Consider the following 15,259-nt stretch of genomic DNA (forward strand, 5'->3'; position numbering starts at 1 on the left):
TAATTAAAAGACATGAGGGTAATTTAGGAATAACAAAAATAAAGATAAAAAAGTGCTTGCACTTACATTCCTCAATACCAAGATTCTTTTTATATAGTAACGTTTTTTGGTCGGTTGCTATTAATGATAATAGTGGTTTGTATTCAGATTTCTTTTTTCCAGTTTAATACTGCTATTTCAGTTATAAAGGTGTCATCATTTTTTGTATATTGAAATTCCATTGGGTGCAACATAAAAAATTCTTCATATTGGTAAAAAGTGCATAATTGTAAATTTTGCTTGTGATATGTGTATAAAGATATACAGATAAATAAGGGTTCTTTTTTCCTTGTATGTTTCTCTATTTTCTAGAGAGTATCTATTTTTTGACATTGATTTTTTTTTTTTTTTACAATCTCAACTAATGACTAATGAGAAATTTTTCATGCTTCAATTAAGAAATTTTGATACGTATATTATAGGAGATGGAGTCCAAAGGTAGGCAAATAGTTTTTAATGAGCAATTTTTAATTATAATTACCAAAATTATTAAGATGTAATCAATTGGAGTGTTTTATTTCGTTTAATTAGTGCTATATTATAATGCAATAATTCTAATTAAAAGACATGAGGGTAATTTAGAAATAACAAAAATTAAGATAAAAAAGTGCTTATACTTACACTCCTCAATACCATGATTCATGCCTTTTATATAGGGGGTAATTTCAGAAACCTCTCCTGAGGTTTCTAACAATTTCATTGAGCTCTCCTAAGATTTAAAAAATTACACTTACCTCCCTTGATTTGATAGTTTTAGTAACAAAACCTTAAAATAGTATTGACTTGGTCAATTTTTTAAATGAATACCCAAAAATGCCCTTGTGTAATGAGTTTTAATTTATTTTTCTATACAATTATAAGATTATTTAGTATAATTATAAGGAAAAGTTGCCAAATTTTTCATGTCCATATCTACTATTTGATAAATAAATATAATAATAATTTATTACTATGATATAATACTTTTGATGATATTTTATTATGGATTTAGATTTATAAGATAGAAAAGAAAACATTGAAATAATTCATTTAGAGTTTATGAATTTTTGGAGTAATGGCATTATCATAATGTAGTAGTGCTTTTGGGCTATTTCTTTTTGATTTATTGTTCATTTTAATACCAAAAAATAAAAAACAAAGATCAATAAAAACATTGGATTACATATAAAATTAACTCGTCAAAAAAAATCACTAGTTCGAATAGAAACTAGAGGCAATAGTGGTAGTTCTATAGTTTTATTGGCGAAAAATTAAAAAAATGAATAAGAAGGAAAAAGAATGAAAAAATAATTTTAAAACTTATTCTAAGTATAAGCATACCAAATAAAGGGAATTTTATTAAAATATTTAAGGGTAAAATTATCATTTTAAATGACAAGGGAGGTATGTGTAATTTTTCAAATCTCAGGGGAGTTCAGTGAAATTGTCAGAAACCTCAGGGGAGGTTTCTGAAATTATCCCTTTATATAGTAATGATAATGATAATGATTAACTATGTCGTCAATTCGACGTGGCTTACACTGAATATCTAAGAACTGTTGCTGGTCTTTCAATATATACTTTCTTATTTGGAATTCTAAGTATAAAACTATTAATGTCCAAACTTCGTTTTCGAATTAGTGGGAAAACACAGCTAATGATCGAGATTGCAAACAAGAGGGTTCATTAGAAGATGGCTTCCAGTTCCAGTTCTAGTTTTGATGTCCTTGAATCAGCAATCAATGAGCTTGATCAGCAGTTGAGAAGTAACGTATTGCAAATTTCAGGCTGGTTTTCCCTTCTGAATAATCATCTACACGACCTGCACTTTTTCGCATATCTGAGAACCATCTTGATTTGCATTCACAAGTCAAGTGATACGGATGAAGTTGCGAAAATTTTAGGATCCCTCCCGGTGAAAGTTGAAGCTGCATTTCAGGAGATTGCGCGGGATCTCAACGTTGCGTCTCAGAAGAAGTACATCCCAGAATGTCCTTCGAAACTACATGATGTTTTGCATCAGTCAAGAGTAAAAGTGAAGCTTTTCAAGCATCAAATTGAAGAAGCTCTTGGCCATCTGTCTGGCTGCTCCCTTGTGTTGCATTCTGCCTCTCTTGATTATGCTCTTTGGTTTAATTTCATCTTTTCTATAGAAGGGATGCTGCACGAAATCAGCAGTGTTACTGATTCTATTGAAGAACAGAAAACAATCGGTCTTTTGAAACGTGACATGAAGCATCTCCAACACTTCTTGCATGGAGTACTGGATTTTGAGTATGGCTTCCCTAGCGATCCAAAGGTTAACAGTTTCTTGACTCATCTCACATCTGTAGCTGTTTGCATTGCAAATTGGTCTCTGCAATACTGGATCATAAAGCGGGACTCAATCGAAAAAAAGTCTTCAATAGTTCAGCTTCAGGATTTGCTAAGGAGGATTTATCCTACTACCCCAGAAGTTCTAGAATTGAACCTCAATTTCCTCAGAGCTCTCAACAAAATTTGCAATGGACCAGATGAATATTTTGCAGAATCCTTTCTCTTTTTTCTTTTGGCAATAAGAGATCCCTATCTTGGCAATCTCTTTGTTGAGGAAAGGAGAGATGACATTCTCATGGAGCTAAGTTCCAAATCAAACCAGCAGTACAATATTTTCATAGGATTACGGTCCTTGATAATCTATTGCATCAGCACCAATGAGCCAGAAGAACACAATGAGGATGTGCAAATTATCTTGTATGAAATCAAAGCGCTCCTCATAGAGGCAGGGCTTTTCTTTCCATCTGAAAGTGACCATCCATCTTCTGAGTGGCAGGAAAAAATTTGCCTTCTCCAGTCAGAGATATTCCTCAAGCAGCAACTAAAAGGAAGCACAATCTTTGTTGAGGGTCAATTTGAAGACCTTAAAGAAGTTCTGACTAACCTGAATTATCAGAGCTCTGCACTCATTGTAGAAGTTTACAGAGAGATATCATCTCTTTATCAATCTGTTCGGCAAAATGGCACTACAGAAGCCAAGGCAAGGATTTCTCTTTTTACTTTGCTTTCAAGGATTCTACTTTTCAAGGCAAATTCATCTTGTATGGAGTTACTGAAAGATAGTGAATGCTCTACTTTTCTTAAAAAAGATCATATTCAAACCCTTCTTGAGGGGTTAAAATGGTTTGCAACATGTGTCACAAATGATCAACTGGACAATCCAGAGAATGTGGAGCTCATCCTCACAGGCATTGAAGCAGTTTCTACAAGAGTAAGATGTCTCCATCACACATTTCTTCATGACAGAATCACAGAAGAGATGATCAATAAAACTATCCTTTCATTTTCTGAATTGCTAGATAATTTGATGCTTATCAAGCCAGAGCTTAGGAAGGTCCATCCCCAAATTCAAAGGTCTAATTTCCCTAAGATTTGTGGAATGGGGTTTATCGATGATCTCATAGGAAGCACACAGGAGCTGCTCAAACATGACCCTGATTCAATTGCCCTTGTGAAGCATCAGATTGAAGAGATTCACTCTGGCCTAACATTTTTGAGATCTTTCTTCATGGATATTACAGAGCCATCTGAGGGGCATGATGCACTGAAAGATCTTGGTACAAGCATAACAGATGTGGCCTATGAGGTGGAATATGTCATAGATTTCATTGAGGTAGGAACTGGTATTAATTGGAAACATGTGCTATGGCTTTATGATCTGCTTGAAGAGATTAGGCTTATTAAGATGATGGTCACCAATTCTTACGAGAAATTAACTTGTTATGCCATGACACAAAGTGCCAATCAGATTTCAAGGCAAATTGTATCACAGTTTGGTATGACAGAAATAAATGAAGAGGTGGTAGTCCTGAATGATCAAGCAGAAAATGTAATAGTTCGACTGATGAGAGGAACCTTACAGCGAGATGTTGTCTCTATTGTTGGCATGCCAGGAATTGGCAAGACAACATTGGCCAAGAAAGTTTACAATGATCCTAATGTAGCATATCACTTCCATATCCGTGCCTGGTGTTCTGTTTCGCAAGGATACCAAAAAAGGAACGTACTACTTGACATTCTAGGCAACATCAGCATCAGTGGGCTTATGGATAACATGCATCATATGAGGATTGAGGATTTAGAAGTAAAGTTGTATCAGCACTTGAAGCAAAAAAGATACCTGATAGTCATGGATGATGTGTGGGGCACTGAGTCATGGAGTGATTTGCAAAGTTCACTACCAAATGATGGAAATGGCAGTAGGATCTTGATAACAAGTCGTCTACATGATGTGGCCTTAAAAGTTAAGCCTGATAGTGATCCTCTTTGTCTTCGTCTACTTTCTGAAGATGAAAGTTGGAAGTTGTTACGGATGAAGATACTTCATGGAGGCTGCAGCGAGGAACTGCAAGAAGTTGGCAAGAAAATTGCTAAGAGGTGTGAAGGTCTACCCCTTGCAATTGTGGCCGTAGCTGGTCTTCTGGCAAGGACAGAAAAGAACCAAGATCGGTGGGAAAGAATTGCAGAAAGCTTAAGCTCAAAGATCAATGATGATCCACAAAGTCGGTGCAAGGACATCTTACAGCTAAGCTACAATCACTTACCAGATAGATTGAAAGCGTGTTTTCTGTACATGGGAGCTTTTGTGATAGACAAAGATATTCCAGTAAGGAAGTTGACAAGGCTATGGATTGCCGAAGGTTTCATACAGGGTACTAAGAGCTTGGAAGATATTGCAGAAGCGTACTTGATGGATCTCATTGGCCGAAACCTGGTAATGCTTTCCAAAAGAAGATCCATGGGAGGGGTCAAAACATGTCGTGTTCATGATATTCTACACGACTTCTGCGTGGCAAAAGCAACTGAAGAGAATTTTCTACAATTAATTACCAGGTATGATGAGCCATATGCTATGTCTGATGATTCAGATTATGGTGCTGATTCTTATGATTATTATCATCCAAATCCTGTAACATATGAGAGACATCGATTGTTCTTCTGCTTGAACAGAAAGCATTTTGTGAAGTCGAGACCTTCCAGCTCGTGTGCCCGTTCTCTAATACTCTTTCCTACCTGTGATACATACCCAAGACATCCCTATGATATCTCATTCATTGCTCACCATTTCAAACTTCTTAGGGTGTTGGATTTGGAAAACATTAATATGGGTGTTTGCTTTCCCACCGGAATAGAGTTACTAATTCAATTGACATATCTTGCTGTTAGTGGTGATATTGACTCTGTTCCACAATCCATTGCAGACCTCTGGAAACTAGAAACCCTTATTGTGAAGGGATTGAAAGATGAGAAGATCATACTGCCTGATACTATCTGGTGCATGGTAAAGTTAAGGCATATTGTTGTAAACAATCATGTTATTTTCATCTCCCAAGATGACAAGCTTGGAGTTTCCTCTCAGTTAGATAACTTGGTCACATTTTCCACTCTATCCTTTTCTTCTGGGAAAGATACAGGGATGATCCTACAAAGGCTACCAAATCTCCGCAAATTGGGATGCATTTTTATGGAATCCCGGGATTCTTTAAGCGTGAAGTTTCCAGAATTGGACACTCTAACGCGGCTGGAGTCATTGAAAATGGTGTACATTGGTAGACCTCTAACTTCGATTGAGTTTAATCTCCCTTTAAATCTTAAAAAACTGACTCTCTCAAATTTTCGCCTACCATGGGATCACATTTCTGCCATTGGGAAGAGGTTACAGAATCTTGAGGTTCTCAAATTGCTTTCTAGAGCCTTTGAGGGGCAGAGTTGGGATATGAGGGAAGGGGAGTTCATCAAACTCAAATACTTAATGTTAGACACTCTGAGTATTGCCCAGTGGAATGCCACCAGTGATCACCTTCCCAACCTTGAGCAACTGGTGCTCAGAAACTGTAAGAAGCTTGAGGAAGTCCCTTTTTCTCTGGGAGAGATTACGACGCTGCAAATGATTGAAGTGCAATCATGTAAGAAATCTACTGAGGAATCTGCAATAAGAATTGGAAAAGAAGGATGGATTGAGGGGCTCAAGATTATTGTCAATCAAAGCATTCATGTTTGAGATCATCATAATGGTTGATCATCCTTTGTTTTAACCAACTGCTGGCAATGTGAGTATACTATCAGTTTCTTCTACAACAGACTCATTTTTATTGAATACACAAGTCTTTCCTTTTGTTTGTATGCAGCGCTTTTCAACAGGCTACTCTGTATAGAAGAAAACTTCTTTTGTTTCATTTCTCTTTGAAGAAGGTACAATGTAATTTTGTGATGAATAAATGTAGATTATCAATGCGAATCCTCTCACTTCCATTACATTTTTTAGGGTGACACCAGATATAGTAAAGGTAAACTAAATCAAAAGAACAGATACAGCTCAATTGTTTGAGACACTCCTTCCAATATTTTATGGTTATTCTTGTTGTTTCTGTGCAAAAATGGTTTCACATATCTTTCCACCTTAATGAAAGAAGACATCTAAACAAATGGTCAAAGAATGGAAAATACTAGCAATACTTTGCAGAAGTTGACAAGGAGAATAACCCAAAAACTGTGAGGCTTCAATTGAAGACAATTCCACTTCAAAGATGCAGTACACTCTGATTTCTCTAGTCCTTAGTCCTCCAACAGGGCTGGAATTGCAATGAAATGGAAAATGTACCATACATAAAATGCAGCTAATCTGCGTGGGATACAAGGAGAATAACCAGATGGTCAAAGAATGGATTCACATATATTTCCACATTAATGAAAGAAGACATCTAAACAGATGGTCAAAGAATGGAAAATACTAGCAATACTTTGCAGAAGTTGACAAGGAGAATAACCCAAAAACTGTGAGGCTTCAATTGAAGACAATTCCACTTCAAAGATGCAGTACACTCTGATTTCTCTAGTCCTTAGTCCTCCAACAGGGCTGGAATTGCAATGAAATGGAAAATGTATCATACATAAAATGCAGCTAATCTGCGTGGGATACAACAACATATGTTCGTAATCGAATCAAAACCCTATTTCGTGAGGGAACAATGAACAAAACATAAGTGCGAGCGAGGCTAATAAACAACAGAACTATTAAGAGTTTCGCCACATTTACAACATTAATCTGCATCCAACTTCAAGCAAATCATAATTTATAAAACAAAAACATGTGTCTATTAATGACAATATATGTATTTAAATTTTCCTCATTGTTTAGAAGAGGATCGACAGTGATATTTTCACTTATCTCCTTGATGATCACTTGAATCTGTAATCTGTCACCTGTGATCCGTCGATTATTTATAGATGAAGCGTCTTACCAACTAAATTACATTTCATTATCTATATAGTTAAATTCAAAAATATTTGATCAAGAAAGGAACATCCAAAATTTTATCTTACCCGCATTGATTTTATATATATATTTATTGTAGGAGGAGACTCCAAGCTTTAGGTAAATCATTTTAATCGTTGCAAATCATTTCGTAGAATTTTTTTTTAAAATTCTTAGAACTAATTAACCGCTTTATTTTTTAAAAAAAATTTGAATTTCTTCCAGCATTCCGCGAATTCCTTCCTCTTTTTTCCGAGGCATGAGCTGATGAACGCAGCCTCCTTCCTCAACCATGTCCTGCGAAACGCCACTTCAACCACCGGCCACCGCAAACCACCGCAATCGACCAACGCCAAGAACTTAACTGCCGCTATCCTCAACCATCTCCGGTTGGGGCGCATTTCAAAAGCCGTTTCCATCCTCTTCTCTTCCCCTGTGCCCCTTGACTTTTCTCTATACGCTCGTCTCTTCCAACTTTGTGCATCTAGCAGAGCCATTGTCGAAGCCCGGAAAGTAGAATCGCATTTGGTCACTTTCACTCCGAACCCGCCAACTTTTTTGCTCAATAGAGCGATTGAGACTTATGGAAAATGCGGGTGTCTGGCTGATGCGAGAGAACTCTTTGATGAAATGCCTAGGAGGGATGGAGGGTCCTGGAATGCAATGATAACTGCGTATTCCCATAATGGGTGTCCTGGAAAAGCATTGGATTTGTTTAGTCATATGCACAAGTCTGGGATTTATGCAAGTGAAGTGACATTTTCGAGCGTTTTCGGTTCATGTGCTTCTGTTTTGGCTCTTTGGCTGGCAAAGCAAGTTCATGGGCTTATTGTGAAATATGGGTTTTGTGGGAATGTGATTTTGGAGAGTTCACTAGTTCATGTGTACGGGAAGTGGGGGATGATGAGTGAGTCGAGGAGAATGTTTGACGAGATTGAGAATCCAAATAGTGTTTCGTGGAATGTAATTGTAAGGAGGTATCTTGAGATGAAAGAGGGAGAGCAGGCAGTGTTGATGTTTTCCAAGATGGTTAGGGCGAAGGTAAGGCCATTGAATCACACTGTTTCTAATGCTCTTGTTGCTTGTTCTAGTATACATGGACTTAAAGAGGGGGTTCAAATTCATGGATATGCAATAAAGATTAATCTTGAGGTGGATGAGATTGTTTCAAGCTCCCTCATTGATATGTACACAAAATGTGGAGATATGGAAAGTGCTTCACTGATGTTTAAGCTGCCCTCTTCAAAAAACTTGATTGCTTGGACAGCTATGGTGTCAGGGTATGGAATGAGTGGGAAAATCAGGGAAGCTAGAGAGCTTTTCGATGAGATGCCAGAAAGGACTACGGTATCATGGAATGCAATGCTATCGGGGTACACTCACTTCTCTAAGTGGAATGAAGCATTGGATTTTCTGAGTTTGATGCTCAAAGAGACTAGAGCAGTTGATCATGTCACTCTTGGATTAGTCCTGAAGGTATCTTCTGCCATTATGGATATTGAATTGGGGAAACAGGTTCATGGGTACGTCTACAGGCATGGTTTTTACTGCAATCTATTGGTTAGCAACGCACTTCTTGACATGTATGGGAAATGTGGAAATTTGAGGTGTGCTAGAGTTTGGTTTTATGCAATAAGTCATTTACGAGATGAGGTTTCTTGGAATAATCTTTTAACTGGCTATGCACGTCATGAATTGAGTGAAGAAACCATGACAATGTTTTGGAAGATGCTAGGAGAGACCATGCCAAGTAACTTTACATTTGCAACCGTCTTGGCTGCTTGTGCAAATATTTTTGCACTTGAACCGGGTAAACAAATCCATGGGTTTATGATTAGGAATGATTACGAGATGGATATTGTGATTACTGGAGCTTTAGTTGACATGTACTCCAAATGTCGATGCATTGATTATGCTCTAGCGATTTTCAAAGTGGCAGATTTGAGTGATGTAATTCTCTGGAATTCTATGATACTGGGTTGTTTTCATAACAGAAGATATGAAAAGGTACTTGAATTGTTCATGTTGATGGAGAATGAAGGCATAAAGCCAGACCATGTCACTATCCAAGGCATCCTGCTTGCATGCATCGCTGAAGGCTGCGTGGAGTTGGGCAGACAGTATTTTGATTCAATGACTGATAAGTATTGTATAATACCAAGGTTGGAGCATTATCAGTCTATGATTGAGCTGTATGGTCGCAGTGGATGGATGGATGAACTTGAGGATTTTATCAAGAAGATGCCATTTGAACCCACTGAAGCAATGCTGATCAGAATCTTTGATCTCTGCCAAGAACAAAAGCACTTTAAGTTGGGAGAATGGGCAGCTGATCAGCTTAACAGATTGAATCCCACAATTCCATTCCAAATTGGTACAGCCGACAGCACCTGACTTTTAAGTCACTGAAGTTTTGTACATTTCATGTAAATGCGGAATTATTCTTTTCTTACCAGGAAATGTAAGATATAGGAAGAGAGCTTATTGACATACATTATTATTTTTTCTTCATCTTTTTGGTACCCATAATGTTATTACTTCTTGGAAATTTTGTGCAATATACAAAATCTGCATGTTGGATTTATTACTCCTGCTGTTGTTTTTCTCTCAGCTTCAACTTGTTGGAATATACACATATATAGACCCTAGAAGCTAAAAAAGGCTATCCTGAGCAATTGGAATAATCGGGTTCATTGATATTCCTGATATAATAGATGCTATTACAAATACAATCATACTCAATTCAATGGAATTGCTTGATCTTAAAAGAGGTGATCTATAACGTCGTACGTGAGAGGCTATTTCTTGATTTTAATGGAACTTCTTGTAAGCGTTATTTCTATTTATTATTATCTAAAAATAATCAAGTTATTAATGATTCGTCGAAATAAGAAAGAATTCATATTGCTACGGAAAATTCCATTTATGGGGATTTCAATCGAGATGCCTAGGGATTTGTTCTCGCCTTTTGAATCGATTGGAAAGACATGTCGATGTTTTTCATGGTTGTACTTTACACTTGAGAGGCATGTGCCAGATAGGAGAAGAACAAGAGTTCATTTTTACAAAAAAATAAATAATAAAAAAAAAAATCATATACAGTAGTATTTTATCATGTCGAATGTAAAAACGTTTTAAAAAACATTTCCATGGAAACTTTATAAAACAACTATCCTGCTTTTTAGAACATTTTCTTGGAAATATAAAGAAATGGACTTTATCTTTCTTTTGTATTTTTTCCTCCTTTGGACAAGTGGCTAGCTTAGACACCCACTGAAACAGTTGAGCTTTGCCTCCTGCCGGTTCAATGCCAGTTTCATAATCCGTTCCCTCCTGTTATCACCCACCTCTGCCTATTTTACCGCCAAATTTGAAATTTACATCGGGTATCAATGGACCTTGATTTACAATGTTGTGCTCGAATCCTCAGCTCTTTCAAGGCCCACCACCACATCCTACAAGGGAGACAATTGCACCTCCTTTTCCTCAAAAGGGGTCTCCTCAATGCTGCTGTAAACATGACGAATCGCCTTCTCCAAATGTATACGAGGTGCGGCCAGATATCCGATGCTCGGAAACTGTTTGATGAAATGGGTGAGAGAAATAGTTTCTCTTGGAACACTTTACTAGAGGGATATGTGAAACATGGAAGAGTAAAGGACTCGTTGGACTTGTTTAACTTGATGCCAGATAAAAATGACTTCTCTTGGAATTTAATGATTCCAGGCCTTGTAAAAGCCAGGGAGTTAGATGTTGCGTGTGGACTGCTTAATGTGATGCCGAGGAAAAATGGGATAGTTTTGAATTCTTTGATGCATGGTTATGTAAGAAATGGGTGCCCATATAGTGCTTTAATGTTGTTTAGAGATTGCTTGAAACTGGAACTTGGTGAAGGTGTATGTCGGGATAATTTTGTTTTGGCAACAGCTATTAGTGCTTGTGCAGATTTGGGAAGTTTGGATTATGGGAAACAGATTCACACCCATATTATTGTCAGTTTTGTGGAACGTGATTCGGTATTGGGGAGTTCACTTGTTAATATGTATGCAAAGTGTGGTCAGTTGGACACTGCAAGCCAGTTGCTGCATAAAATGCAACATGTAGATGACTTCTCTCTTTCTGCACTTATATCAGGATATGCGAATTGTGGCAGGATAGATGATGCGAGAAAAATCTTTGAACTTAAAACTGATCCATGCATTGTACTATGGAACTCTTTAATTGCAGGGTATATTACCAATGATGAAGAAACAGAAGCAATTTCGTTATTCTTAGAGATGCGGAAGGAAGGAGTTTCAGGAGATTTTTCTACTTTTACCAGTATTTTGAGTGCCTGCAGTAGTACTGGAATTGTTAAATATTGTCAACAATTGCATTCTGACGTATGTAAGTTGGGGTTCATTGATGATCTAATAGTTGCCAGTGCTCTTGTTGACACGTATTCCAAGTGTCAAAGCCCACATGATGCTTGTGCTTTATATGATGAACTCAAAGTGCATGACACAGTCTTGCTGAATTCTATGATTACTATCTATTCTAATTGTGGGAGAATTGAAGATGCAAAAAGGATTTTTCTGACCATGCCTGATAAAAGCTTAATCTCATGGAACTCCATTATAGTAGGTCTAAGTCAAAATGGTTGTCCAATTGAAGCTTTAAATCTCTTTAGCAAGATGAATAGGATCAATTTAAGTATGGACAAATTTAGCCTTGCTAGTGTCATTAGTGCTTGTGCCAGCATTTCATCTGTAGAATTTGGTGAACAGGTGTTTGCTAGAGCTACTATTGTTGGCCTTGATCTTAATCAAACTGTTTCATCCTCCCTTATTGATTTTTACTGCAAGTGTGGTTTTGTTGAAAGTGGTCAAAAAATCTTTGACCAAACCAAAAAAGATGATGTAGTTTTGTGGAATTCTCTGTTGATGGGTTATGCGACAAATGGTTATGCAATTCAAACTCTGAATGTATTTTATCAGATGACATCTGCTGATATGGTACCAACATATATCACATTTATAGGAGTATTATCTGCTTGTAATCATTGTGGATTGGCAGAGGAGGCACAGAAATGGTTTGATGCAATGAAGGATACCTACCACATAGATCCTGGAATAGAACACTACTCCTGCATGATAGATCTTTTTGCACGGTCAGGTTGCCTTGAAGAAGCTGTAAGTATCATTGAAGAGATGCCATTTAAGGCAGATGCAAGCATGTGGTCATCAATTCTTAGAGGATGTTTGGCTCATGAGGATAGATCTCTGGGGAAAAAAGTAGTTGACCTAGTTATGGTGCTTGATCCTGAAAACTCAGTTGGATTTGTGCAGCTATCAAATATATTTGCCACATCTGATGACTGGGAAAGGTCTGCCCTTGTCAGAAAGCTAATGAAAGATAACAAAATCCAAAAGAATCCTGGCCTAAGTTGGGGTGGTACTTAGTGGGAAATACCATATGCCACTGCATTTTGAGGTAAGGTACTTCATCTTTGTTGAAACCACGAGAGGGTGATCTAAATGAACAACTATCAGCCAAACGAAAAGAAACAGAAAATTTATCTTTAGAGTTTTATCTTAAAAAGAGGAAAGTATAGCATTAATCAATCAAACCACAGATTCTATTTGACTACAACCTGCTGTTCATAGAACCATATCCTTTCTTTGTTCTATGTCTCTCTGTATGTTGCCAACTACAAAGCTTGCTGCATTTTATTATAGACTTATTATTCTCAGTGGTATCCATCTATATTTTGTCAAACTGATATCTTGCGTTGTGCAGAAAACACTTGGGCTAATATTAATGTTTTGAGATTGTTTGGAGTTGCAAAGCTTTAGCATTCTGAGCCTAGGTCTGCCCCTTCTATGTAGTTTCCAGTCCCCATAAAACTGCTGTTTTATCTCAGTAATAGTAATATGCTTGCTAACCCTTCATATTCTTCTGGATGCTGTAGGAGGCTGAATGTGAAACTAACTCCTTCTGGCCTAAGATGATGCCAAAATACATATGGATGTGCCAAACACAACAGGTCAGGTATAACGTAGTCTACTTTTGGTCTATAGTAGTTTTCTGCTTACAGTAACAGATTTAATTTCCACATGATGGCCAGAATGATGTTTTCCAACAAATAAGTTAATAGACAGACAAAACTGCATAGTAAATCTAACATTTTGTTGTAGAAGGTCATTGTTGGAGTTACAATTTGCTTTCACCTGGTTGTCTCAAGTAAATATAACTGTAGTTGGGAATGCTGTTTGAAATGTAACATATGGGGATACCCATTTGGAAGCTTCCCATCTTATTTTGATGCATCTTTATATTATCGCAGTCAGAAGTTTTTTTCCTAATTTTTTGCATTTTCTTAACTTGATCTTTGTTTTCTTTGATTAGCTTTGCAGTTGATTGCCTCTTGCAGTTCCGGGCTCCGTTTACTCCGCCTTCTTTCTGCCAGATAGCATAATCAATCTTACTCTGTGAAATCTCTCTTTATTTCCCCTCCCTCTCTCTACCTGTCTGTTCCGACTGGTTTATGATAGCTTTCTCTTCTTTGTATCCTTGCCTGTCTCCACTTTCTTATGGAAGTTTCTTTGATTATTTCCTCCAAATTCCAACAGAGATTAACGCTGAGTATGATCAAGTGACTATGATGCGTATGCTTCTTCAGATTCTGTTTCCTTTTTTCACTCGTAGTGCCTGATGGAACTTGCATCTGTTGTGAAAGCATCAGTGTGTGATCAAAAGGTGATTGTTTCTTTCTTTTCAGGCATGTGATCAAATCAGTGTGTTGATAAAAAGGTGATTGTTTCTTTCTTTTCAGGCATGTGAACTTTGATCTACTCTGCAGTGAGGAGCAGGAAGATACACCTAGGTCGTGAACTATCCAAATTATCTAAACGCAGCTGTATGTCCTGGAATCCCCCTATTTTGCAGTTTCAGTTTCCATTATCTTCTATTTTAGGTTGCGGGCAAGAAAGAATACACGTAGAAATGATGTGTTATCCTAATTAGGTTGTCCTAATGATTGAGTGCTTTTACTCATCAAAATCTTTTGACACCTAAGGCATTTCCTGGCCAGGTTTATGGTTCCTCCCTCCTCTCACCTTCAGTTCACAAGATTTCTCAAAGGTCTGAATCTCATCAGAGATTAGGTGCAAGTGACAACACGCACAACGTTGGCATTAATCCAAATGCAGTGGCGGATCGGGCAATGAATCCATTTTGGGCATTTTCATTTCTTTATCTTTATCCACGCCCGAGTTAGGACCAAGACTGTCATTGCTACTAGCTTGGCAAAGGCAAGATAGTACGATACTGAGATGATCGATTGCAAACAATTTCCTTTCCATGCATTTGATTAATGCTAATGCTTGGGAAATTTCCAAGGCAGTTCTAGTCAGCAGATACCATAGAATATAGATACGAAATGTGGATAGGTTCTTTATTGTCATCACATTTCATCAAGCTATATGCTGAAGTAGGAGGTTTTTTCTTTAGGTAAAGAGTATGAATCTGAGAACAGTAGCTCTATGTGCAGCGGAATCTTGCTTAAAGATGTTGGCTTTTTGTGTCCCAACTATTTTGCTCCTTCAACTCCATTTCTTGAGACTCGTAATATATTGACTGCCCTCACAATGTCACCTCCTTTGATGAACGCAGCACCATTACTAGATATTCATGGAATCAGCTTTATATAAACAATCATTTGTTTAAACTTTAGAGATAAATATGTACTTATATGTGTCGTAAAGTTTCATGAAGAAGTTGGTGGCGGTGATTGTTAAGACTTGCACGAGATAATCAATGATTGAATTTTTAACTACTTGGTTGAAGTATGAAACGTATTATTACTACCTTAGATTTTTGGTAAATTAGCATACAAGTGCACGAATAAATATTATAAGAGTGCCTAGTATCTTTGAAATTCACTTGCCTTATTATACGATATTCTTTCGT

At 37.1% G+C, this 15,259-nt stretch overlaps 3 protein-coding genes across 17 annotated transcripts; all 3 read left to right on the forward strand.

Annotated features, from left to right (window-relative positions):
* Positions 1 to 1,664: 1,664 nt before the first annotated feature.
* LOC113711984 (putative late blight resistance protein homolog R1B-17) lies at positions 1,665 to 5,863 on the forward strand. Of its 3 annotated transcripts, XM_027235252.2 has the most exons (3): positions 1,665 to 4,887; positions 5,256 to 5,335; positions 5,463 to 5,508. In XM_027235252.2, the coding sequence occupies exons 1-2, from the start codon at positions 1,712 to 1,714 to the stop codon at positions 5,299 to 5,301; spliced, it is 3,222 nt and encodes a 1,073-aa protein (XP_027091053.2). In that variant the 5' UTR covers positions 1,665 to 1,711; the 3' UTR covers positions 5,302 to 5,335; positions 5,463 to 5,508. The 3 variants fall into 3 exon arrangements, with proteins under 3 accessions (XP_027091053.2, XP_071922779.1, XP_027091051.2); XM_072066678.1 differs by adding an exon at positions 5,708 to 5,863 and having other exon boundaries at positions 1,665 to 5,603; XM_027235250.2 differs by having other exon boundaries at positions 1,665 to 5,335; positions 5,463 to 5,604.
* A 1,581-nt stretch (positions 5,864 to 7,444) lies between these two features.
* On the forward strand, positions 7,445 to 9,896 carry LOC113712078 (pentatricopeptide repeat-containing protein At3g26540-like). The gene has a single exon (XM_027235367.2). The coding sequence runs from the start codon at positions 7,577 to 7,579 to the stop codon at positions 9,701 to 9,703; it is 2,127 nt and encodes a 708-aa protein (XP_027091168.1). The 5' UTR covers positions 7,445 to 7,576; the 3' UTR covers positions 9,704 to 9,896.
* Positions 9,897 to 10,214: 318 nt separating this feature from the next.
* Positions 10,215 to 14,879, forward strand: LOC113712847 (putative pentatricopeptide repeat-containing protein At1g77010, mitochondrial). 13 transcript variants are annotated; one of them, XM_072067549.1, is made up of 7 exons: positions 10,218 to 12,781; positions 13,088 to 13,157; positions 13,260 to 13,339; positions 13,697 to 13,779; positions 13,921 to 14,047; positions 14,124 to 14,207; positions 14,382 to 14,879. In XM_072067549.1, exon 1 carries the CDS (start codon positions 10,702 to 10,704, stop codon positions 12,748 to 12,750), a length of 2,049 nt encoding a protein of 682 aa, XP_071923650.1. In that variant the 5' UTR covers positions 10,218 to 10,701; the 3' UTR covers positions 12,751 to 12,781; positions 13,088 to 13,157; positions 13,260 to 13,339; positions 13,697 to 13,779; positions 13,921 to 14,047; positions 14,124 to 14,207; positions 14,382 to 14,879. The 13 variants fall into 13 exon arrangements, with proteins under 13 accessions (XP_027092249.1, XP_071923656.1, XP_071923655.1 ...); XM_072067552.1 differs by having other exon boundaries at positions 13,705 to 13,779; XM_072067551.1 differs by having other exon boundaries at positions 13,260 to 13,334.
* The last annotated feature ends 380 nt before the right edge of the window (positions 14,880 to 15,259 follow it).

This window comes from Coffea arabica, chromosome 10e (assembly GCF_036785885.1).
Source record: "Coffea arabica cultivar ET-39 chromosome 10e, Coffea Arabica ET-39 HiFi, whole genome shotgun sequence".
Lineage (NCBI taxonomy): Eukaryota > Viridiplantae > Streptophyta > Magnoliopsida > Gentianales > Rubiaceae > Coffea > Coffea arabica.